General features: G+C 41.1%; 2 protein-coding genes across 2 annotated transcripts; one reads left to right on the top strand and one right to left on the bottom strand.

The window, feature by feature from the left end:
• Window positions 1–1,678: 1,678 nt before the first annotated feature.
• Window positions 1,679–12,384, bottom strand: LOC135464197 (uncharacterized). Its single transcript, XM_064741702.1, has 5 exons — window positions 12,264–12,384; window positions 8,439–8,598; window positions 3,865–3,995; window positions 3,271–3,424; window positions 1,679–2,194 (listed from the first exon to the last, which is right to left on the bottom strand). The coding sequence occupies exons 1-5, from the start codon at window positions 12,307–12,309 to the stop codon at window positions 1,954–1,956; spliced, it is 732 nt and encodes a 243-aa protein (XP_064597772.1). The 5' UTR covers window positions 12,310–12,384; the 3' UTR covers window positions 1,679–1,953.
• A 4,037-nt stretch (window positions 12,385–16,421) lies between these two features.
• Window positions 16,422–24,334, top strand: LOC135463475 (angiopoietin-4-like). Its single transcript, XM_064740733.1, has 9 exons — window positions 16,422–16,560; window positions 19,721–19,954; window positions 20,379–20,443; window positions 20,754–20,891; window positions 21,520–21,687; window positions 22,196–22,549; window positions 22,950–23,055; window positions 23,444–23,608; window positions 23,965–24,334. Exons 1-9 carry the CDS (start codon window positions 16,422–16,424, stop codon window positions 24,210–24,212), a joined length of 1,617 nt encoding a protein of 538 aa, XP_064596803.1. The 3' UTR covers window positions 24,213–24,334.
• Window positions 24,335–26,552: the final 2,218 nt, after the last annotated feature.

Raw genomic sequence — 26,552 nt, 5'->3', positions numbered from 1 at the left:
AAAGATTCAAATGTATAGGTCGTTTTTAAGCCGAAGCTTCAACAGTTTTCAGACCATTTGATTAGGTTTGCACTTGCACATTATATTTAAGACGACCAGATAAGCGGTTTTTGAGAAGAATTTCTCCAAGGATTTCTATGTAGGCCTATATGTCTTTAATATGGCGGTCAACGGTACTTAAAACTTCCATATACCATGGCCTATAGCGCAAGATATTTGGTAATGAACAGTGTAAATGAATACCAGGTCTGGTCTACAGTTTTCCACAAAGATGACAAAAATCAAATTTTGAAAAGAATAATAATCCGACCAAAAACAAAAGGCTCCAGCTTTCAGTTTGGCTGCCTGAAATTCAGTTGTACGATGGCGTTCAAATTTAATGGTGCAGGAAAACGGAGTGCTCGTGCTAAACCACCTACCTTTTGTAAGTTACTGACGAACTTTCCGACCTTTGACGAGCTGACTTGTTTCAGTATTTATGGAAGATAAGTGGTATCAGCGATGGTTAGATTGTCTAAAGGGGGGAGAGAGGGGGAGTGTGTAAATTGCCTGTCTGAGGGTATCATTGAACACGCGTTTAGTACTTGATTAATTTTACAAACAATACATTGCAGCCAAATCAGCCAGGGATGGATTTGATCTCACGCCTCACTGATCACGAGTTTACAGTCACGAGTGCAGATAGCACTTTAAACCTCTCTACCTTTCAGCAAAAGTTTATTTCAATAGATGACAAAACTAACAAAAGCACCTTGTACAAAAGTAAACATTATGTAATCAAATAAAAGTTATGCTACATAAATTTATCGTACAGAAGTTGCACTCATGTAAAGACGTTTAAGGCTATATATGCACAAATAGTTTTGTAATATTTTCAGAAGGTCACAAAACCAACAAAAATACATTATAAACAAAGACAACACTAAAATGATGTATAGATATAGAAAATGTTGGATTTATTTTGTTTGAATTTGTTCAAGATGGTAAAATGCTTATTAAACATTAGATTCTATGGTGACCTTCATCATTTAAAATGCATATATAACATATAGATCTATGAATACATGTCCGGAACATTCCTTGAAACGAGTTTTTTCACACTACCATAGAATCTAATCTTATTACACAATTTTAATCTGTAAGAAAATCTTTAAAGAAAGAAAAATAACTATTTTCCTGGAAAGTTTTAAATGGTTTTTCATCTGATATACACTTTATTTTAGTGTTTTTTGTTTCTCTTGCCTTAAAAATATGAGTGATGATTAAAAAAAACATATTCTACATCAATACATAACACAGTCGCTGCATCAGTCTATCTCTAATGTTATTCTCAAGTAGATAGTATTCATGACATGATGTAAAAACATATAGCATTTAGAGCTAATGGAAGTCGACTCGGATTTTTTAAAAGAGCATAAGATGGAAAATTATTGAAATATGAACTCTACATAACACTTCAGTGAAAAGTAGACTGTATATTCTTTTGGAAGCAATCTTTCCGTATTAGTAGATTAGATTTGCCTTCCAAACGTTTGTTTTAAGCCATTCATATTGTGTCACTTAATCTTCGTTGTCCGCAAGTCGGTTGTTTCCTGGTCACGATGTTTACCTCACGGGGTGTTATATATATATATATATATATATATATATATATATATATATATATATATATATATATATATATATATACGTAGGTCTGGGCAAGAAATTTACTAGATTTCAGACAACACACAACGAATGAGATATGCTCACATTTTCCCGTACATTGCTGTAAACACCTTCAGTTTCTTGAAGTCAACCCTATGTCTCATTGGAATTCGGAGCCCCTGATTAATTCTGCCTTTTGACAGCTCATATTATTTCCGTGCATCAACATTTGAACCCAAAACGCAGAATACTATGAAGACTTTCCACTTGTGTGAAACAATTTACCTAGGATGGAACGATATTTTTTTAAAGTGCGATTTTTGACGTAATGCAAGTAGCAACAGCAACCAATGCGACTCGAAGAATGGAAGAACCAGGAGTAGCCCCCTTGTTTGGGTCATCCGTGACGTAGCGTGACGTCAGATCGTATAACTGGCGGCAATAGGGCGTCAGCAGAGCCACCTGGTAGTCTTTGAAGTAAAAATAATAGTCCCGACAGTTGGCGTATATGACGTTTTCTGTACATACTTGGAAGGAGCGCTGAACACTGGAGACGAAAAAAGACAAAAATTTATGCATTACTGAGATCGATCCATCGATTAACATTGTAGGGTTTACATTGTAGTACATGCAAATACAATATCATTTTCACTGAATATTTCATATTAGGAAAGAACAATTCAAAAGTACTTAGAAAACGGAGAAACATTTATTGTCACCATTTATGTAAATCGTCGGTGATTTATGTCGAATATTTCACTTATACGACGACGGCCAGCATTGTAAGGGAAAAAACTGCAGATGAAAATAGGAGAATGGTTCCTTTCTAGTATATCTCAAATCGTCTCCCTCGGACGTCAGTTGACCCATTTTAAGAAGTCCTTGCTATAACACTGTTAGGGAATGAGCCCAAGACGACCAACGTAATGATAGCTAACTAGTCTGACCTATGGGTCATCCTCACCTAGTACATAGGTCTCAAATAAAGATACAACTCGTAAGTCTAATTAAGGAAAGTTCCCTCGCTATGGTGACTCGGTTCCAAGCTGCAAAGCATGAGTACTGCATGTATAAACGTTATCAGTTTGCCGACAAATCATCGCCAAGGCATGAATAAATAGCATGACTACACAACTTGGACCCGAATGCACTTTAAGTGGGAAAGTTTTAATCATTCCAGTTAGTCTGAAACTCATGTAACATGCAACGGGCCTTCCTCCGGGGATACCTAATTACCCACAGGGCACGTTACTCCAGGAATAACTAATTACCCGCAAAGAGCGTTCTTCTGGGGAAACCTAAGTAACTGCAGGGGTAGTTCCTGGGATACTTAATTACCCGCAGGGAGCGTTCCTCCAGGGATACGTAATTACCCACAGGGAACATTCCTCTGGAGAAACCTAAGTGCCCTCAGGGGACCTCCTTCCTGGGATACTTAATTGCCCCAGGGAGCATTCCTCCAGGGATACGTAATTACCCACAGGGAACGTTCCTCTGGAGAAACCTAAGTACCTGCACAGGACCTCCTTCCTGGGACACTTAATTGCCTGCAGGAAGCGTCCCGCCGAGGATACTTAATTATATGCACCTCTGGGAAGTTTTTCTAAGAGAATACTTAATTACCCGCATCGCGCATTCCTCCTGTCAAATTCCGATTTGTACATTCCGGAAAACTCCGTTCTAGTGAAATTCTGTTTGTTGAGATAATGCTCCCGTTGGCAAACAGCGATGGCGTCCAGCAGCTGAGCCTGCAAACAGTCTTTGTATTTCTGCCACACTGAAGGTGCCAATAATAATACAATGTAATATAATTATAATGATAATAAACATGATGGTCATGATAATTATAACAGTGATGAAAAATAATACAAATGGGAAAGGTAACTACAATAATGACGCAAATATCCACCACCCAATAATAAATGTAAAAAAGGTAAACAAAAAGGTAAACAGAGAAGCCAGCGAATGCATTGGTGAGACGCTCCTGGTTATTGCGCCGTGCTGAGGTGCTAACCACCTAGGCCACGGTGGTCATGGTAACCACAAATGTTGTAAGTAACACAAAAGGCATTAATTTCCAACGTACCTAAAAATCTGCATAATGCATGTCAAAATGTGCTCTGTTTAAGCTGAGTATTTACAGTGAAAAAATAACGATGAAATGTGAAAATTGTGGCAAAACTACAATAAAAAGTTACTATAAAACTACATCCATACCGTCTATTTCACGACAGAACCCCCTGAGGGCGTTCACACGTGCATGGTGCATCTCTTCTTTAACATCGACTCCCTCACATTGGTGATCCGTTCCGCTCTGGACGGCTTTTACGCACTGCTCAAACCTATTCCTAAGGACAAAAATGGATTCGTGATTCTACATGACATATAACTTATCCTACAGTTCAAACTTTTTCACGAATGGAGAAATGCGATAATGTATTGTGAATCTCAAATGATCTTCTAGAAAGACAAGAACGTTCGAACTGACTGTAATGATCTAATGCGCTCTACAAAGACAAAATGGCTTAAATAATTCCAAAAGTCTAATGTGTTCTACAAAGACACAATTGCATAACTAATTGAAATCGCTTAATGTTTTCAACAAAGACAAAATGGCATAATTTATTACAAAGGTAAAATGACGTAACTAATTAGAATGGTCCAGTGTGGTCTACAAAGACAAAAAGGCGAAAATAATTAGAATGGCCCAATGTGGTCTACAAAGACAAAAAGGCGAAAATTTTTTTTTTTTTTTTTTTTTTTTTTTGATTGGTGTTTTACGTCGTACTCAAGAATATTTCACTTATACGACGGCGGCCAACATTATGGTGGGTGGAAACCGGGCAGAGCCCGGCGGAAACCCACGACCATCCGCAGGTTGCTGGCAGACCTTCCCACGTACGGCCGGAGAGGAAGCCAGCATGAGCTGGTCTTGACCTCACAGCGACCGCATTCGTGAGAGGCTTCTGGGTCACTACGCTGCGCTAGCGCGCTAACCGACTGAGCCACGGAGGCCCCCAAAAGGCGAAAATAATTAGAATGGTCCAGTGTGGGCTACAAAGACAAAAAGGCGAAAATAATTAGAATGGCCCAATGTTGTCTACAAAGACAAAAAGGCGAAAATAATTAGAATGGTCCAGTGTGGTCTACAAAGGCAAAATGGTGTAAATAATTAGAATGGCCCAGTGTGGTCTACAAAGACAAAAAGGCGAAAATAATTAGAATGGCCCAATGTGGTATACAAAGACAAACAGGCGAAAATGATTAGAATGGCCCAATGTGGTCTACAAAGACAAAAAGCGAAAATAATTAGAATGGTCCAGTGTGGTCTACAAAGACAAAATGGTGTAAATAATTAGAATGGCCCAATGTGGTCTACAAAGACAAAAAGGCGAAAATAATTAGAATGGTCCAGTGTGGTCTACAAAGGCAAAATGGTGTAAATAATTAGAATGGCCCAATGTGGTCTACAAAGACAAAAAGGCGAAAATAATTAGAATGGCCCAATGTGGTCTACAAAGACAAAAAGGCGAAAATAATTAGAATGGTCCAGTGTGGTCTACAAAGGCAAAATGGTGTAAATAATTAGAATGGCCCAATGTGGTCTACAAAGGCAAAAAGAGCGAAAATGATTAGAATGGTCCAGTGTGGTCTACAAAGACAAAAAGCGAAAATAATTAGAATGGTCCAGTGTGGTCTACAAAGGCAAAATGGTGTAAATAATTAGAATGGCCCAATGTGGTGTACAAAGACAAAAAGGCGAAAATGATTAGAATGGCCCAATGTGGTCTACAAAGACAAAAAGGCGAAAATGATTATAATGGCCCAATGTGGTCTACAAAGACAAAAAGGCGAAAATAATTAGAATGGCCCAATGTGGTCTACAAAGACAAAAAAGCGAAAATAATTAGAATGGTCCAGTGTGGTCTATAAAGCCAAAATTGTGTAAATAATTAGAATGGCCCAATGTGGTCTACAAAGACAAAAAGGCGAAAATGATTAGAATGGCCCAATGTGGTCTACAAAGGCAAAAAGCGAAAATAATTAGAATGGTCCAGTGTGGTCTACAAAGGCAAAATGGTGTAAATAATTAGAATGGTCCAATGTGGTCTACAAAGACAAAAAGGCGAAAATGATTAGAATGGTCCAATGTGGTCTACAAAGACAAAAAGGTGAAAATGATTCGAATGGCCCAATGTGGTCTACAAAGACAAAAAGGCGAAAATGATTAGAATGGCCCAATGTGGTCTACAAAGACAAAAAGAGGAAAATGATTAGAATGGCCCAATGTGGTCTACAAAGACAAAAAGGCGAAAATGATTAGAATGGTCCAATGTGGTCTACAAAGACAAAAAGGCGAAAATGATTAGAAAGGCCCAATGTGGTCTACAAAGACAAAAAGGTGAAAATGATTAGAATGGCCCAATGTGGTCTACAAAGACAAAAACGGGAAAATAATTAGAATGGCCCAATGTGGTCTACAAAGACAAAAAGGCGAAAATAATTAGAATGGTCCAGTGTGGTCTACAAAGACAAAAAGGCGAAAATGATTAGAATGACCCAATGTGGTCTACAAAGGCAAAATGGTGTAAATAATTAGAATGGTCCAATGTGGTCTACAAAGACAAGAAGGCGAAAATAATTAGAATGGCCCAATGTGGTCTACAAAGACAAAAAGGCGAAAATAATTAGAATGGCCCAATGTGGTCTACAAAGGCAAAATGGTGTAAATAATTAGAATGGCCCAATGTGGTATACAAGGACAAAATGGTGTAAATAATTAGAATGGCCCAATGTGGTCTACAAAGACAAAATTGTGTAAATAATTAGGATGGTCCAATGTGGTCTAAAAAGACAAAAAGGCGAAAATGATTAGAATGGCCCAATGTGGTCTACAATGAGGGAACAAACTCGTCCTGGTACAAGCAGACAGAGTATTTGTACACACACCTATAGTCTGTTTCTTTTAGAGAGTTGCCTGTATTCAGCTGTCTGTAGAATGAGTCATACACCAAAAAAAACATTGTCTCGGGTGACGTCATAAAAATTGAAAAGCAAATTACATGCAGGACAATGGGCGTGGAGAGTAATTTGTTTTACAATGGCTGAACCAACAAGCGGTTAGAACAAACCCCACGCAGTAACACAGCCTACACCACTGTCTCTGTGAATTGACTACATGGCTTTAATTTCCTAGCTTCCATCTCCAAAAAAACCCGCCGTGAGATCATATACTACACGAGATAAAATAAAATTCATCTGTTACGGTTATATTATCCTAAAACGTGTAAACATTTTCAAATATGGCTATATCAGTGACAGGGTTTACGGTTAAGTCCATAGCAGTTGAGGTAAGTGGTGTCGCCCTCCGTCAAAACACGTTGAACTCCGACCAATATCCAGCATGCCATTGTTTTTCTTTTAAATAATTATGACGTCACCCGAGGCAATGGGTTCTTGCAGTCAAAACCGAGCTTATGGACTTATGGATTAGAAAAAATGTTCTAGCTTCACTTTTCTTTGCAATAATATAGATTTCCAACATAACCATGTGTAGAGCTTGTGTTGTTACGTGTTACTGACTAAAGACAATTTTGGCAGCGAGTATAACTGAATTTACAGAGAGCTGAATATAGGCCACTCTCCAAAAGAAATAAACTTTACTCCCCATCGTCATATGACTGAAAAAATGTTAAGTACCACATAAAGTCGACCCTTCTGTTGTTAATAAACATACTCATTTACTTCCGTTGACTTGTAATGTTTTTCGTTAGCATTTAATTGCAAATCGTACAATAGGCTTTCTGAGGATATGTTCTATTAGGTATTATAAGAGATTATGCGTGGCCAATACTTCATACAGTTATAAATATTGGCAGAGACTAAGGGTTACCTTCCACATTCTGTGAGGGCTATTAGGTTTAGTCCTAGATTTCTCTGATATTAGGTTTGGCAAAATTTTGTTCCGCCCAGGATGGCTGAAAACCAACCCCAGAACGCGCTCCATTTCAAAACCTGATGCTGTTGCCATGGCAGTGTGTAACGGCGTTTGAGACAACAATTATCTATCAAGCAAATTTCCACAGCCTTAAATTTGCACTCATGTTCCTTATCTTCTCGTTTGACGATTTATCGTAAGCATGGGTCTGAGATTCCTTGGTGATGTTAAAAGCGAACGACTGTACTGACAGCCTCGACGTATTTGACAAAGGACGGGTAACTGCATCAGGATTTTAAACGCAGCGCGCTCTGACGTTGGTTTGGGGCCATCCTTGGGCCAGCAAAAGTTTGCCAAACTTAACGTCAGAGAAATCTCGAACCTGGGAGGACCACTTCGAACTAAATTAGGTTGGGAGTTGATCTGTCAGAACGAAGATACAGTTTCCTGCAGAACGAAGATATAGTTTCCTGCAGAACGAAGACATAGTTTCCTGCAGAACGAAGACATAGTTTCCTGCAGAACGAAGATATAGTTTCCTGCAGAACGAAGACATAGTTTCCTGCAGAACGAAGATATAGTTTCCTGCAGAACGAAGACATAGTTTCCTGCAGAACGAAGATATAGTTTCCTGCAGAACGAAGACATAATCTCCTGCAGAACGAAGATATAGTTTCCTGCAGAACGAAGATATAGTTTCCTGCAGAACGAAGACATAGTTTCCTGCAGAACGAAGATATAGTTTACATGCCAAATAATGGACATGTTCAAGCTTATTATGTGTTTTTTTTTAAAACGCCCATACATCTGAGTAATAGGTGAAGTACTTGTGTTATAAATGAAGAAATCCTACCTGCAAAAGTCTTCTCTATTCGTCTGTCCGTCCAAAGGGTCCTTCAGTATATCAGACATTATAAGTATGTCGAGCTGGCATCCCTGGGCCGCTTGATTAATGTCGTACGTACACACTGGTTTACTATCTAACTGGCCGTCACAGAGACAGACCAGTATGGCTGTGAAGAAATAAGACGAAATTGGGAATTGGATGAATTCATGAGAGACTAGACCGTCAAGAGATTGCTGCCGTAGCTACACACGTTTCTAACTAGCTCTGTAATGCTGTGATTACGTATACTTGATTATATCTTGAACACCTCTGTGTTTCCCTTGCTGGCTTTAGTATACTGGCTTTAGTTGGAGTTAGAATTTATCCAGATTCCAGTAGTTTCATGCTTGAGTGCATTTACTAGAGATCACACTTGGGAACATGTACTTGGAATTGATAGCTAAGACGACTGTGCCTTCGGACAGACAAGATATTTGGTACCCAGGAGTAGTTTACTAAAGCCAAACTAAGCTTATGGAATAACACAGAGCTGTGTGTGTGTGGGGGGGGGGGGGGCGTCGGGGGGGGGAGGTTCATGAGAGACTAAACCTAAATGAAAATTGATCGTGGTAAAATCATAGGCGTCGGATTGACGGATTGTCTCACTGACCGTACTGATTGACGGATTATCTCACTGATCGTACTGATTGACGGATTGTCTAACGGATGATACTGATTGATAGATTGCCTAACTGATCGCATTGATTTGCGGATTGTCTCATTCATCGCACTGATTGGCGGATTGTCTCATTCATTGCATTGATTGGCGGATTGTCTAACTGATCGCACTGGTTGACGGATTGTCTCATTCATCGCACTGATTGGTGTATTGTCTCATTCATTGCACTGACTGACGGATTGTCTAACTGATCGCACAGGTCGATAGATTGTCTGATTGATCGCATTGATTGGCGGATTGTCTCAATGATTGCAATGACTGACAAACAGTGTGACTCATTACACTGATTGGCGGATTGTCTGACTCATTGCACTGATTGACGGATTGTCTGACTGATCGCACTGGTTGAGGCATTGTCTCACTGATCCTACCGATTGACGAATTGTCTGATTGATCCTATTGATTGACAATTGTCTGGATGATCGCACTGATTGACGGACTGTTCCGCTGATCGCACTGATTGACGGATTGTCTAACAAATCGCACTGATTGACGGATTTTCTAGTTGTTCGAGCTGAATAAAAGATTGTCTAACTGCTCGCACTGACTGACGGATTGTCTGACTGATCCTATCCATTGACGGATTGTTCGACTGATCGTACTGATTGAGACATTGTCCCACTGATCCCACTGATTGTCCCACTGAATGCACTGATTGACGGATTTTCTGGCTGATCGCGCTGATTAACGGATTGTCTGACTGTTCGCAATGACGGATTGTCTGACTGATTGTTCGACTGATCGCACTGATTGAGAGATTGTCTGACTGGTCGCACTGATTGACGGATTGTCCCACTGATCGCACTGATTGTCTGACTGACTGCACTGATTGACGGATTTTCTGAGTGTTCGCACTGATTGACGGATTGTCTGGCTGATCGCACTGATTGACGGATTGTCCCACTGATCGCACTGATTGTCTGACTGATTGCACTGATTGACGGATTTTCTGAGTGTTCGCACTGATTGACGGATTGTCTGGCTGATCGCACTGACTGACGGATTGTTTCATTGATCGCGCTGACTGACGGATTGTCTCACGAATCGCACTGACTGACGGATTGTCTCACTGATCACACTGATTGACGGATTGTCTCCCTGATCGGTGGATTGTTTGGCTTATCGCACTGATTGATTAATTGTCTAACTAAGTCTGCGTCGATTGACAGACTGTCTCATTGATATTGCACTCATTAACGCCGCCGTGTCTTACTTACTGCTTGTTTGATTGACTGATTGAATGCTTGATAGGGTGATTGAGTGTTTCAAAACCTAGGAGACTACATGAACCATCATTTGTCATGTTGTCATTCATTTATAACCTATTTAGTGCCGATAGGTAAATAGCAAGCTGCGGATGGTCGTGGGTTTCCTCTCACCATAATGCTAGCGGCCGTCATATTAGGGAGCTTTTCTTGAGTATTTCGTAAAACGCCAATCAAATAAATAAATAAATAAATCAAAACGTATTACACTGATGTCAGCTCCACTTCAACCTAACCCACGAGACCTTCATACCTTGACTGAGAACACTGACGCCCCATCGTTAAATTGTGTCTCACCCGAAACGTAAACCAGTAATAAAGAGGGGCTAATGATTTTCAGTTTTTTCAGTATAATTAATAAGAATAATAATAATCCTTGACATAGAGTCGCAGCTAGTGAGAAAGAGCTGTGGATTGTTCGTCTATAACTATCATTGCTAAAACAGTTGATGTGCCGAGCACTCGATCGATATTCGTTCGGTTTAGGTGCATGCGCTGTGAGGAGTATGTGTTTTCCCGTCATTTTGTGAGTCAGCTCGCCCAGGTGCGAGCTAAAAACCTGTATGTGATATTTATGACAGCACACCGCACATGAAACATAAAACAGATAATATAATCTGCGCGAGACAAGCTTGTATATAGGCCATACTGATATGACGGTATTTAGTCAATGCTAAACGTATCATGTTTGCAGCGCACAGGACAGTGCGTAAACTGTCCTATTTTCCGTTAATACACAGCATAGGTGTGCTTTGTGAGAACTGAGCAGGCTAACTGTAGTTTGAAGGAGAAGGAAGGTGCGTTAGTTGTATTACACTTCCTAGAGAAGACATCGAATGTTACACCACATTTAACCACCGCATATCCATATCGGGGGTTTCATCCTTGGGAAACCATCAGTTTCCTCTAAAGGTCCCCTACCAATTGATGGGCATCGCGATAAAAAAGGGCATACCGATATATGCCTTTCACTATTTCAGTAGTGACCCCCCCCCCCCAAACAACAACAAGAAGGGAATTCGGGATTATAGAAAAAAGGTACAGTATCGATTTCATCCTAGATGATGTCTTTAGGTGAGGAGCTGACCAATCAAATGCAGGATTGTCCAGTTCAATTTTTCGGTAGATCTTGTCATATCAGGAAAGAGGATGGTCGTGCAAATGGAATGAGTCGTGCGAGTTGGAACACCTGTGCATTGTACCACTAGTGGTATACGGTCTTCGGATTTAGTGCTTAGATTAATTGTGAAGTCTTGGCATTACTAAGACAGCCTAAGGACATCTTCAGCAATATTGCTATCCAAACAACTAGTAGACTGAAGTCAATATCGATGCTTTGCTGGAGATGTCGATATTTCTAAAGCCAGTATCTTCCAAACATTGATAGCCACTTATACGTTCGACGGTGTTACTCGTGGTTCAGTTATACGATGGCTATCAGATAAATGGGTGTTGATAAACCGAACGGTGTGTGTGTGTAGGGGGGGGGGGAGAGGGGAAGTGTAGGGGATGAAGGCTGCACGCCGCAGGGTACCCTGCAAACCCCATGATGTAAGTCTGCAGCCATACTTTAGCGAGAAGAAATGCGACTCTTCTGCGCCAGATTCTGATCGCTCTTTCTTCATATTTTGGACTAAACGGGATAATCCAGTTTTAAATAGGGCAATAGCTGGAGAACTTCATTGATATCTTTCATATTTGAACTGTGCCTACATCTACCTATCCAAATCCCATATCTTTTTGACCTATAAGACATACAATATTAAAGGGATGTGCGTTATAGTTAAGTGCGGGTCATAACATTTGAAGAATATGGACTTATACTATATATACTCATATTACATTTACCTGTGATACCGACAAACAGTTGCATATTTCCGACTCTCACAGCCATGGTTCTCGCACCCACAGCCCTACATATATACACGTATATATCATGGGTAATCCCTGTGTTGTAGTCCGCCTCGGATCACGAAACTCTCTCTGTTCACTCTACAGACTTGACGACCTACATATATCCGTACCTCTCACCTGTGCTGTGGCGGGCTTGGTGTTTTGCTCAGGTTAAAAAAAAATCGATTTAACACGGTCGCTGTGGGATACCGGTACTGATATCATATCCGCGTCATATTTTGGTTGTTAGCAAAAAGTATGATCTCACCGCCTATCTTTTCGTGTGGAAGGCCCCATGTGACTTTCTTACACTCAAAATATTCATCTGCTAATTTTAACAGGAAGCCTGTTGTCTTGAGTGATGTTAGAATTTATTCTGTTATTATAACACAATATACTGTCATATTCTACATAATATTATGTTAGATTAATAGCATCTTTTTGTTGAATTACTAAAATATTTGTATTATACTGAGCAGAGCAATCCCCTGTAATAACAAATACATTTTAGCATCACTGACAAACTTAACAGATGAAGTTTTTGAGTGTATGTCGTTTTTTGTCTATATTTCTGTGAGAAAGGATACACTTAATCCGCGAGAAGGATAAAGGATTAGCACAAAGTGTAGGAAATTAGCGTCCGTGTTATAAAGACAAAGAAAACACTATCATGAAGTACATGTCAGGTTAAAGACCATAAAGTACTGTTAAGGGAAAGAGTCCGCTTCATTTTCTTTTATAGAATTTTTCAACCGAGTAAAGTTTTTACTCATTATGTATGATCATATCAGATATCCTGATAATCATGTTTTCAGGATAAAAACATTCAGCTGTGTACATACTGCTTGTTTCCTTTACAACTTTCTTCTTTCTGCATGAGAATCTACGCATGTTAGTGCTATTGTCTTCTTTGATTTATCGGAAGCCTTTGATACAGTGAATCACACCTTGTTCCTACAGAAAAGAAGTAAAAATGGCTTCATTGTGGCGTCTAATGTTTATTGTTTTACTTGTTTGGTGTTTTACGACGTACTCAAGAGCATTTATTTCACTTACACGACAGCGGCCAGCATCATGGTGGGAGGTGGCTGATAGACCTTCCCGGGAACACCCGGAGAGGAAGCCAGAATTAACTGGATTTGAACTTACAGCGAAAGCATTGGTGAAAGGCTCCTGGGTCATTGTGCAGAGCTGGCGTGTCAACTGCCTCGGCCTCGGAGGCCCCTGCATTTTATGATTTGCTGCCGGATTACTTAGCTGGCAGACAATAAACTGTCAAATTTGAAGGAATGAATGAATGAATGATTATGGCTTTACGCCACATCGGCAATATTTCAGCCATATCGTGTCGAGAACATGTTTAAAACCAGGAATCAGTATTCAAATTTGAAGGATTTCTGTCTCCATTTACACCAACACACTAAAAAAATTTTACCTGTTACTTTTCACGGAAAGTCTGTTTACTGAGTGATGCTACAATGTAATCTGCTATTGCAGCAGATTGTTCTGTTAGATACAGCACACACATTCCATTAATTCAACATAAAGATTCTACAAGACTAACAGAATGTTTTGTGGAATATGACAGTATATTGTGTTATAATAACAGAGTACATTTTAGCATCACTCAGACAACAGGCTTTCCATTAAAATTAAGACAATTTTTTTAGGGTATTATACGGTGTCTCAAAGGGCTCAATATTGGGTTTTCTTCATTTTTTTTTAATGCACCAATGACATGCGCTCATACAGTATTTTGAAATTAGCCTACTCGCTGACCAGTGCCTGTTCGTCCGCTCCATCTGAAGACGTCAGAGTTTGCCAAGATCTCACAATTGCTGTGTAGCATCCATCTTCCTCTTAATAATAAAACTATTTGCACAGAATTAGCCGAAAGTCTTGATTGTTAGGACTGTCCTCAAACTTCCTCCAGGACAATCAATCAGCCTGGACGGGGCGTCCGTGGCCAAGGAAGGTTAGCAGGCACACCCCTCATCCATGTGGCCGCTGTGAGTTCAAGTCCAGCTGATGCTGACTTTCTTTCCGGCCATACGTGAGGTCTTTCACATGGTCGTGAGTTTCCCCCGTGCCCTGTCCGCTTTCCTCCCACCACAATCAGTGCTGGCCGCCGTCGCACAAGTGAAATATTCTGGAGTATGGCGTAAAACAAATAAGTAAATAAATAAATAAATATATCATGCTGGACTGAGCTCTTCTGACCGTGGTGAGCGAGCACAAATTCCTTGGCCTTATTTTCAACAACAAACTTTCGTGGCTCTTTTAAATTTCACGTGCATGAAAGCATCTCAAAATATTGGGATGATAAAGCCTTCACATGAGAAAGCCTTTTAACAAGAAGATCAATACTTTACGCTTTTCTTGATCTTTTCCTGATTGAACGACGACAACGCACTTTGGGGAAGTATAGATACCAAACTCACCTGCTGCCACTTACTCAGCCTCAAAAACGTAAGGTGCGAGTCGTTCCCTTTTTGCACAGGCTGGAACACACTTCTCATTTTTAAAGCCTCTGAAGGTCCTTCCTTTGCCTAAATTAAATATTTATTCTTCTTTTCTTACTGCCCATAAAGCTATGCGCCACCCATATCTCCTACCCTATCACTTTTTTTTACAGCTTTTTAAGCCACAATCTGCTATTCATAACTATAATATAGACCTTTCTGACTTTTTACACTATCTCAAGTCCAATACAATATGGCTGACGGTAGTAATGCAGAACTACGAAAATTAGGGTTGGCCTCGAAGTCCGGAGGCCCGGGATCAAACCAAGGTCGGGTCATGCCAAAGATTTCAAAAAATGGGACTTGTTGCTGTCATGTCTGGTGTCTTCGGTATGATACTTCACCGACGGCAGCACTTTGGCAGCATGGACTCACCCTGCCACAAGAAGACACAGTATATATAAACACATCGGATGCCTCATTGTTGTCACATGACAGCAAAATTGTCAAGCACGATCGAAAAATCCCCAGCATACATGCACATGTGGTTATATACTCAACGCCATTCACAACACCTGTCAACACCTCAATGTAAAAAAAAAAAAGAAAAAAAATCGTTTTATTTGACACCAAAATTGGCAAGCAATTACAACCTTGACCAAGCATAATAAACGATGACAGCTGTTTGTGTAAATGACACGGACATTTGTGTTGAAGGAACAACAACCAAATTTAATATGTGTCTAATCCAGTCAACTGGGTTCCACGTACACAAATGTACAGTACATGTGTATATATATGCACAAAATACACAAGCGTTGGTGTACACGTACATGTATTTACAAACATGAGATTCAAAACGATGACAATAAAATAGGCCAAAATAAATGGGAGCTACGTTACATTATAAAGGCAAAGAAAACACTAAAATGAAGTATATCACATGACGGACCGTTAAACAGTGCCCAGGGAAATAGTTCGATTTATATTTTAAGAATTCTTCAAACCCAATAGGGTGTCTTTAAAACATTATATTCTACAGTGGTCTGTAATGACCCAGAGGGTATCATATGCATATTTTTGCTGTTTCTTGAATATTGAAATTTACGCCTGCCATGCGTGTTATGTGGCAAACAACACTGGCCCCAGTAAGGTCAGAAAATGTCCCTATAGAGCCCAATGTTTCAAATGCATATACCTAGGTTGAACATTTTTTTAAAAATATAAATCTAACTATTGTAATGGTCTTTCATCAGACATATGCTTCTGTCGTTGCCTTTAAAAATCTATGATATATTGAATAGATAAGTACAAGCAAATGGATCTTTGGTGATTATACATTGCGTACATGTAAAGGAGTTGGAATTCACTATCACACTACATCTTTGCTGACTAGAATATGTACAAGCTTTGGATGTTTAAAAGTGAGAATTTGTTTAGAAAGTACAATTACCACATTATTCAATGACCTGCAACAATCAACAACTTTTCACGGATGCCGTGAGTCTGAGGAAAACGGAGTGCCCACGTGGTAAACCACTTACCTATGGCAACTAACTGACGACACGTTTCCCACGTGCGACAAACTTCTATGCCTTCTATACTCTGGTGGAAGACAAGCGGTCTACAGCGAACAGAAGACCGGGCAAAAATGCCGTCGTCGATCCTTTATTGTCACCAAGGCCTAAAGAACAATAAGGACTTGTCCAAGGCCGGGATTGAACCTTCCCCTCGTGTGCCTCGTCGTTACGGGAGTCCCATTCACAGAGCCACGTCCCGCTATCCATTTCGTAAGACAGGAAGCCTGAATTTCAAGCTCAAAATTCGTTTCTGGAGACACACCAAGGGACTAAGTGAAAAAAAACAAACAAACAAAAAACAAAAAACTAACGCAATTTAAAATTTAAAACAAGGTTTAGATGATTATTTCAAAATTTAAGACACAGGACAAAGAACGCAGTAGTCTAGATAACGCTTCATTTTAATTCTGTTTTAAATTTCAGTTCAAACCCCTCGTTTCTCTTGTCTCAATCGTTATGATTGTGTGATTGGCCTGTTACAGATGGACTTTTACAGAAAAAGCGGTATTGCTAGGCTACAGAAAGTTTCACCCAACAGAAGCCCTAGTTACATAATGCCTCACAGGAAAAATTATTATAGCGATGAATTTACAGTCTCTCAGATGTAACGTATAATGTAGACCAAAATAATAAAAACAGGTCTCAAAAATTGGGATGTTACAGTCACAGAATCTGGTGAAATCCTCAGTGAAGTGTAATGCAAATTTCATGACTTGCGCAGCGGAAAAAAAAATACATCCGGTTGACTTTGGGAGCTGTTCCAGCGGATATCGAGGTCATTATAATGTGCGGAGTCGTCTGTAAGCCAGAGGCTGAGTTTACGCACACTACCTCAGTGTAAAAGCTTATAAAATTTTAAGCACCACTCCAAATGAATGACGTTACATGATGCAGGATGATGTTACATGATGCAGGATGATGTTACATGATGCAGGATGATGTTACATGATGCAGGATGATGTTACATGATGCAGGATGATGTTACATGATGCAGGATGATGTTACATGATGCAGGATGATGTTACATGATGCAGGATGATGTTACATGATGCAGAATGACGTTACATGATGCAGGATGATGTTACATGATGCAGGATGATGTTACATGATGCAGAATGACGTGACATGATGCAGAATGACGTTACATGATGCAGGATGATGTATGTATGGTATGAAAACAGCACAGCATGTCAAGTACCGGTACCCAGTAGTACTAAATATCTCCCCCAACCCCCAAAGATATACCTCCAAAACTCCTCTAGGGCCTGTTACAGAGTTCTACTCAGGGGTTTTCTGCACAAGGCGACCAAAGGCCGAGTCGATTCTAACTACCATGGCATCATCTATTTTTTTCTTAGCCCAGTTACAACATGCAGGAAACACAATATCATTGCACTAATTTGTTTTCCGCAAATACGAATTGGTCGGGTGCAAGACTTGAGGGAGTAGTATACTATCTGTATTGCCACATATCCCGTTCAAAGCATAACAACACAGCGACTGGAGTAAAATCCTGGCTCTGTTCAAGTATCCAGCGACCTGACATACAGTACAGTATACATATGGTGGCCGGCTAAAGATCTCCTGAGAGCTTCATGCGTGCAAGACATGTAAAACATGTAAAAGCACCCCTGTGCTGGGGTTGTAGCAAAAGAAACTTACTAAGGAGCAGTTCGACTAAGATACGTTAAGTTGTATCAAAAAGCCAATTGTAGCAAACACGTTGTCGGACGATAGGCGTTGTAGCAAAAGTTGTGTTGTCGCAAAGGTGATCTTTGGCTATAAAGCGAGTTGTAGCAAACGCAACATTAGACTATAGGGGATATAGCAATGGGTGATCTTTTGCTAAGACAGCTGTAACACAAGTGACTCATGGAGTCCTTGTAAAGTTGACCTCACACAAGAAGATTGCAGCAGTCAAGTTAATATTTCGCTATAAAGAACGTAGTTCTGATCTTTGGATGGAATATTTTTATAGCAATGATGCCTGCATCCTTATGATGAAGGTGATCTTGGGTTAAAAGAGTTGCAAGAGGTGAAACACCTACTGGACATCATATGGTGTACTCTCGGAACTAGGTCAGAGGAGAAATTGCCAACACTACTCTAATTCCTCAACCTTTTCGCATATGAAAGAGCAACTTTCAGCACGATTTATGCACATTTTCAGTTCCACTTCACAGACAAAACTACATACGATCTATAGTTTTCTCGCTAGAAATATTTAAATGACACCACCCTACTTCAGACATAGACATGTAAGCCTGTCCATTTAACATATGCTGTAGGTAATCTACACCATAGATCGGCCGGCTGTCACTCAAAGCGAGAATTGAACAACTCTCCTTACAGTCTCTACAGTTATCAATGAACAATTTTCAATGTTTGCACGTAAAGTCAGCCCAGTTCGCAATGCATCATGGGTAATCCGCAACAATCCCGACGGCATTCCCCCATACCCCGTGCTATCACCAATATAACTCCAAAGCCAAGGCGAAATATAGGAAAAATGTCTATCCACACAATACCTTGTGTCATGACAAGCCGAAAACATGGTTCTCTTATTTGACCAAAATCAACCGTTAAAGAAATATCGCGGATTCCAGTTTCTATTCAGGTCTAGACCTTACACGTTCGTAAGGAAGAGTCGGGCTTTAGAATGCCGCACAGAACCAGGTGCGGTGATCGACAAGACCTAACTCAATAAACATGCTGTGGTGATTTTCATCATTAGACGTATTTTATATGATATGATATCTGGTGGGGTTCAAATCCAGTCGATCATCTTTCATTTTTGTCATGCTTTTTCTCCATGTTGCCTGTTTTTGTAAATACTGTTACAATTTGTACATGCAGGTTGATTGTGTCGAATTTTCCATTGTCTATGTACTTCGGCAGTTGAACAAAGCTATTCGTCTTTATGTGTGTTAGCATCTGTTGGTTTTCTTTTTTGACAGTCAGCTGGGCCTTGATGCTTGGCCACTGGTATCGCTTTATGGAACATAACAGCCATGATTTTGTTTGATTTTGTTTGTTCTAAAAAAATCAAATCGTTTACAATCTCCTGGTTTTAACTTGTTCTCGCCACGATATGGCTGAAATAATAGAGAAATAATTTATTTAGAACTCCAACTTGTAACTTCTAATTTCCAACTAGAACTAGCTTACCTGTTCTATAGTTTTAAGTTACAAGTTGAACGACATGTAGATCTATTGCCGCAGTGGCGTTAAGCTATAACCACTCCATGTATACTCATATGGGTATAAGCCTATCTCATCATACTTCATACTTTGCCCATTGTAGAATGAGTAAGGTATGTCCGTTGGTATTATGACTGCGTAACCATTCCCTTATGCATTTTTTGTGTAGCCGTGGAGAAGTTTTTTGTCGTGCGGAACTCGGTGATTGACGCCCAGAACGACCTTGGGCGTGTGAATGACGCTGAGCCAGAAGACTGCGCCGCTAGGTGTCTGGAACTAGACACCTGTCAATCATTTGAGTACAAGGCGGAGCACCGGAAGTACGACCTGTCGTCTGCTCGCATCGAGGACAATGAGCTGATCCGCAGCGTCCACGGCTGGGAGATTTACGCCATGTTTCCAAGTAAACCATTAAGTTAAATAAAATAATAACAAAAGAATCTCTAATAAAAAAACAATAAATAAAATGCAGGTATAAATGATGCTAATAACACCTTTTCATCCATGACAGCAAAATTTGATTAGTCGCATCACATGCAGATTTCAATGAGAAATCAAGTTTTGTCATAAGCAAATCAAAAGCGGATTTAAATCTTAATGCTAGTGACATCTTAATGCGAAACTAAAGCTGTCCTGAAGACTTTGTTGAACGACTGGACATGCATGTTTTCAGCTTCGAAAGTTTATGAAATCACGTACAACTTGTAGGCCCTATAAGACTTCTGCTCCCAGATCGATTGCAAAATGACGTCATTATTTCTCAGCACGCTGTGTATTTTGGGATTAAAAGTGAAGTAAAAGTTAATTGTAACATAGGGGTGCTTTAGACACAATTGTCATTATTCTTCATGAGAACTTGAACATCTCACAGGGTTTCAGCGTTGTTTGGGAGGTTGGTATGGTGTTTGGTTCATCATGTGCTGATAGCGCATGTTCGAGTTTCCGTTTGTCACCAACCTCTTCCCTTGTATTTTTGTCGTTGAAAGTCTATTGTACAATTTGTGGGATAATCTGGGACGTTGCAGTTTATCTTGTTGGTCAGATCTAAACAACCAACCATCTGCTGTTGTTTTTGTGGATTGTTTGGAATACGCCATATTTCTTTACAGTTTGCCACTTTCCTTACTTCAGTCTCACAATACATTGCAGATTTTTGACACTATATTCTAGGTATAAAGCTGACATGTTTCTCAAATTCCTAGACAGAGCTCAAGTCGCCAAACTCACCAAAGACCATCGATTCTCACGTCAGTGAAACTGCCGAACTTCAGGCAGCCCTGGAAAGCGTCCAAGCTGATATCAAGAAAACGGAACGCCTCCTTCAGAACGCAACTGCGCAGGTTAGGAAGTCATATAATTATTTCCGCTTATGACGTTAAATGGTTAAGTAAGATATTGCACTGCTATTGTGCGGCGATGAAACATTTGCGCAGTTTCATGATATTTTTCACTAGGCTTGACTGTGTTAAAATCGGATTGCTTATAAAAAAACGAAAAGGTGAACTCTGTATCGTGGGTTTAAGTGACGACATATTTTCTATCATATTTTATTTATTTATTTATTTATTTATTTCTTTCTTTATTCATTTATTTATTTATTCGATTTTGTTTAACGCCATACTCAAGGATTTTTAACACACCTCGCGGCAGTCAGTTTAATGGTTAGAGGAAACCTGACTGCCTGTAAAGTGAACCAAATACTTTTGGCAACGTACTGACAGACATTTCAGCGTCTGACGTGCTTACATAGACGCCATATAGTAGCTGAAGACAAGTTCAGAGTTTATAAAATGTCCACAGCATAGGGCGAACCATTTATGTATGCATGCTCAGGGTTTTGCGTGGCACTTAACAATTTTTCAGTCATCTAGCGACGGGGAGTGATTAGGTGTGTGTAAATATACTGTACACGTGGCAGGGCGAGTCCAATCCTGGATGAATAATGGTCCTGGCGTCTCTGTTTTTCAGGTTGACACCATGATGGACGAGCGGGACGGGTTGGCTCAGGATATGGACACCCTCGTGGCTCTGCTCCAGTCCTCTAACGACACTCTCGCCGAGGTGATGGCATCCTACGAGGAACTGACCCAGGCACGTGACGATTTGGAGGAGACCCTCAGCCAACAGGAGGCTCAGGTAATAATCATTCGTGTCGCTGATTGGACACTACGTGGTTTCGTGTGGCATGCCAAGCTTCTCATCAGTATCTCCCATCACGCTGTCTCGGGGATTGGTCAGTACGAGGTGTCGTCCGACTTGCAAGTCAGTGCCTCAGTGATTGGGCATGATGTGAAATCCCCCGTGTTTCATCTGACTTGCCTCACCTATCACGTTGAGCCTTTCATCAGAATCTCCCGGTGAATGGTCGGCCAGTTAAACCGGCGACAGCTATTTTTCATCTCAGCAAATACTGAGAGAGCGAAATTGTATTTTTTAAACCATCTGTATTTAAAAAAAAGAAGTATTCACCGGTGAAAGATTAAAAACTGGGCTACATTGCATCTTCAGTAAAGATCCATATATGTTTGAGTGTAAATGAGTGGACTGGCTAAATTCAGCGCTGTTCCAGTTGATAATATTCTGACAAATTTTATAAATGAAACTTTACGATGTAGTAGCATACATATACACTTTATGTTGTCAGATCACCGACTTGGAATCCTCTGCCTCGTCCTTGACCGAGTCGGTCGGGTTCAAGGACGATACCCTGAGGAAGATCTACGCAGCCAAGGCCGATACTGAGGCCGAGCTTGCAGAGGTCAATGGCGAGGTCAGCATCCTGCAGTCACGTGTCACGAGCTTGAACCAGCAAATACAACGTCTCGAGACTGAGCTAGATGCCGCAGACGACCCGGAAGTGTACACTGCACGTGACTGTTACGAGTTGTACAAGCTTCATGGCGTCAGGGAGGATGGTGTTTATGACATCTATCCATTCGGCCTCACCGGCAAGTCTGTGAAGGCTTTCTGTTACATGGGTGACGGCGGTGGATGGACGGTAAGACGTCAGTTATACTTACCATCCAAATATTTTTCGATTTCAAACACTAATCAGTCTTTTACGGTAAACTGCGTCTGTCAACTGAACCTGTTAAATGGCAATTTATCAAACTTTATTTTTGTAATGATAGCAATAACATTGCTTGGCTTAACAACAAAATATAACGTTTACTACTTCGGGAAAGAAATGCCCTCAGAATTTCTTTTAACAACCATACCAGGAAAACATATGAAAGGATTTAGCAAATAGAGTATAAATATACATTGTACATTTCCATGTTAAATATTGCTGTGGTAATTATAATCAATTTAGTCAAAGATATATTTGTTGATCTCTAACTGCTTCATATGATGAATCAAATAAGGATGCCTCGATTCCATATTGTTTTTCCACACAGGTTATTCAACGCAGAGACATAGCAAGTGGATGTGCCCAGAAATTCGACAAATCTTGGAATGAATACAAAAACGGATTTGGAGACGCCGGCAGCGATTATTGGCTGGGTAAGTTGTTCTGGTCGCCGGTCTTCTTGTTCTGTATGCGAGGTACCAACTATTATTTCGGCCATTTCACAAGAGCAGACATGATTCTAGACTAGAAAGTCATGGTGCCGCCTCACTGGTAAGGCATGCCGCTAAGTATTCTAAAAATGTTCAATGTTTGTCCTAGGCGTGACTTGACTCATGAACTAAGAAATAAGGTGATAACTGGTTTCTATCATGCAGACAGTTGCCAATAGGAAAACAGAGAAGAAGTTTTAAACCACTCCGCTGAGTAATTTTTGGTCTCTCTCTTTCTCTCCAGTCATGACGTCAGTGATTACACATATGTCCTTGGCTTGACTCGGCCTAAAGTATTAACATGGTGATTTATCCCTCTCTTCTCTTTCAGGTAATGACGCCATTTCCTCCCTGACGACGCGTCACTCCGAACTGAAGGTGTACATCAAGACGAGTGTTGGTCAGCTCCGATACTCGCATTACAGGGATTTCCAGATGGATTCCAGCAGCCGCAACTTTAAGCTGAAGTCAGTTCGCTACACCGCAGGAAATGCAGGTGCGATATAAACAAACATAGTGTGTGCCACTATAGTGGCAAATTCTTTTCACAGAAAACAACCACATAACAAAACTATAAAAACAAAGCTCTGTTTGAGGAAAAGGTTCAGTGTTAATAATTATTTATGTTTCTTTGAAAAGTCACAACGTCAAGCTGAAATATGGTACATTCGCTATTAGCTAAGGGGAGTAAGTTTTGCCCTAAATATTCCATAACGGGGACGTTATATTTTTGACTTCCTATATAGATCTATGTCTGTAGGTTTTGTTAACCTATGCTAAACCTATGTAAAACTTCACGTGCTAATTGTTTTTAGTACAACTGTTCTTTATGAAGGTTTATTTTATTTGCAGGCGATCAATTGACTTACCTGCGAAACTACAGCTTCGGCACAAAGGACAGAGAAAACAACAACAACAGATGTAGTAGTACACAAAATGGCGGCTTTTGGTTTAAGACCACGAGATACTGCGCCAAATCTGGCTGGTGGGGATCCTGTAGTCGCTATCAGTACAGCTGTTCTACCACCAACGTGAACGCCAGGACGCCATCTTGGTCCCAGGCCTCTAACTGGTCTCTCATGAGGATCCGCACTCAGTAAACAGCTACGCTGCGCGGGAATACCGAACTACTTTTGATCGACAAGTGCTAAAGGCGCATTCGTCAAAAGCGAAACGTTGGCGAGTGGATTTGTATATCAGTTGTTAACGTCGATGGTGATGAGAGATATGCCTTAATTTCCATCAATAACTGGAAAAGTTTCACTTCAGCTCATTAAAACTTCAATAAACCAAATGTTTATGGTGGTTATGTGTGAGTTTTTTTGTTTGTTTAATATTTATCAGTCGAGGTATACGGTCTTTCTCTTTCCTCTCCTCTTCCTCTTAATGTCAGCCGCCGAGATATGAGCGAAATATCTTGAGTATGGCATAAAAACACCAATCAAATAAATAAATACGAAATATTGCTGAATTTGAGGTAAGTAGTAGAGTATGCGCGATTGGTGTCGCATTGAGGAGTGAGTTTTTGTGGTTTTCAGGAGCGTGTTTTTTGTGTGGGTCACACCCAGCCCGGAGGTGTGTCAAGTGTGTGTCAGGTAGTGGTGATGGTGGGTTTTTTCCACGACGGGGTGTGTATACTAGAGTGGAGTGTAGTATAATAGAGTACAGTATAGTAGTGGTGGTAGTGGGAATGAAAAAAGAGGCAAAACGTCGGCTTGTAAAGTTGAGTGGGACAGCTCTTTGTCGCCAAAAACGGACCGATGGGTGAGCGGGATTTGCCCCAACACGGACCAATGGATAACCCCCAAAACGGACGAGAAGGGGGTTATGTAAGAAAAAAAGGACCAATCAGCGTGTGCTTGAGTTCCGCGTGGATAGGATAAAAGCCGGTGAAGACGACGACCAGCAGCCTCAGATTTACCTGACGCCCTACCTGCCTGCCAGCCTCCTGACGACCCGACCTACCGACCTACCGAGAGAGAGGAGAGAGAGAGAAGAGAGAGTCTGCTACACTACCTACCTGCCTGCCGAGATGAAACGCTCTACGACCGTGAACCCCCTGCATGCTGCCATCAGAATGAAACGCTCAGCTTCTGTATCACCTACAAACCCGAACGCTCCACCCAAACGAGTCAGGCTTGACGGGGAGGGGTGGATCCGGCTCAAGACCCTGGCTGGTGATCTACCTGAGGCGGGTTTACCAGTGCGGGAGCCGTTATCCAACGGGTACTTTCTGTCCACGCTGACGACCTCGGAGGGTGTCCTGTATGTTTATGTGAAGAAATGGCGAGCCTACCGTCCGAACGGTCCACTCTACCCGACGAGTACTCTATCACGCTCAAGTACCGGACTTACTGGCAAAAACTGGTCCAGGCCATCCCCGACATCGACGCCTTGTTGCTGGTGGTGGTAGAGGCTGGAGATAACGACGACAACCAAGAGCCGGGGATGGAGATGGAGGAGGAGGAGGAGGGGAACAATGGAGAGGTGAGTGTTGCTGTGAGTGCCGCTTTGACTGCTGCTGTGACTGCTGCTGTGACTGCTGATGATGAGACTGCTGCTGCTACTACTGCCCCCATCATCCCCGACGTCCCAGTGGAAAAGGTGGAAAAGGCGGAGCCGTTAAAGCCAGAGCTTGAGACGGCGCTAACAGCCTTCCTATGGCAAACTTACGATGCGGCTCTCCAACCCCACCTCCTCAAGTTACAGCGCGATGTGTACGGTCAACAACCCACCAACACCACGAATGATCCATCTCCTCCCCGACCTCCCTTGCTGGAGAACCGAGAGCTGGCCCTGAGTATCGTGGACGAGGCTCGTATGCGTTACCTGAAAGAGGGAGCTGTGTTGGTCAAGTTCATGCGCCAGGCCCGTAAGGCAGCCTCCCTCCCGTGGGCTGTGGAGAAGAGTTTGAAAGACCAACTGCGGCAGTTTTTAAATGAGACGCCGATCAACAGATCGGACCCGGCATTCGCCCAGATGTACGTGGAGTATTTGATGACAGCCAACAACCTCCCTGTACCTGACGATAAGCCTACAATCCTACCTAACAACCAAGCCACCCAGGCCGCCCAGGCCACCCAGACAATGACTGAGTGAGTGTTTTTTTTTAACCGCACCACCCTTACCCACTTTTACCCACTTTTTGTTTTGTTTCTTTTTTTCCCCTCTCCCTTCATTCATTCTTGTTTTTTTTTTACCTATGTGTTTTTACAGGGAGGTGACTAGGGTGGTGTGCGTTATAAACATTGACCAGTGTCGGGACTATCATTTTGGTGATTCAACCGTCATGACGAGACATATCTCACCGTGAAAAAAATAATGGACACATACAGCATGCATTTATTCATTCGTTGATTCGTTCATGCCTTCACTGTTCGAGTTCGAAAAAAAGTTTTCAGGTTAAAATTTCACCCTGGTCTTTTGTGTTGGTTATGTCT

This window comes from Liolophura sinensis, chromosome 3, assembly GCF_032854445.1.
Source record: "Liolophura sinensis isolate JHLJ2023 chromosome 3, CUHK_Ljap_v2, whole genome shotgun sequence".
Classification (NCBI taxonomy): Eukaryota; Metazoa; Mollusca; class Polyplacophora; order Chitonida; family Chitonidae; genus Liolophura; species Liolophura sinensis.
Note: the sequence above shows the minus strand (reverse complement) of the source record. Positions and strands in the feature narration are given on the sequence as shown.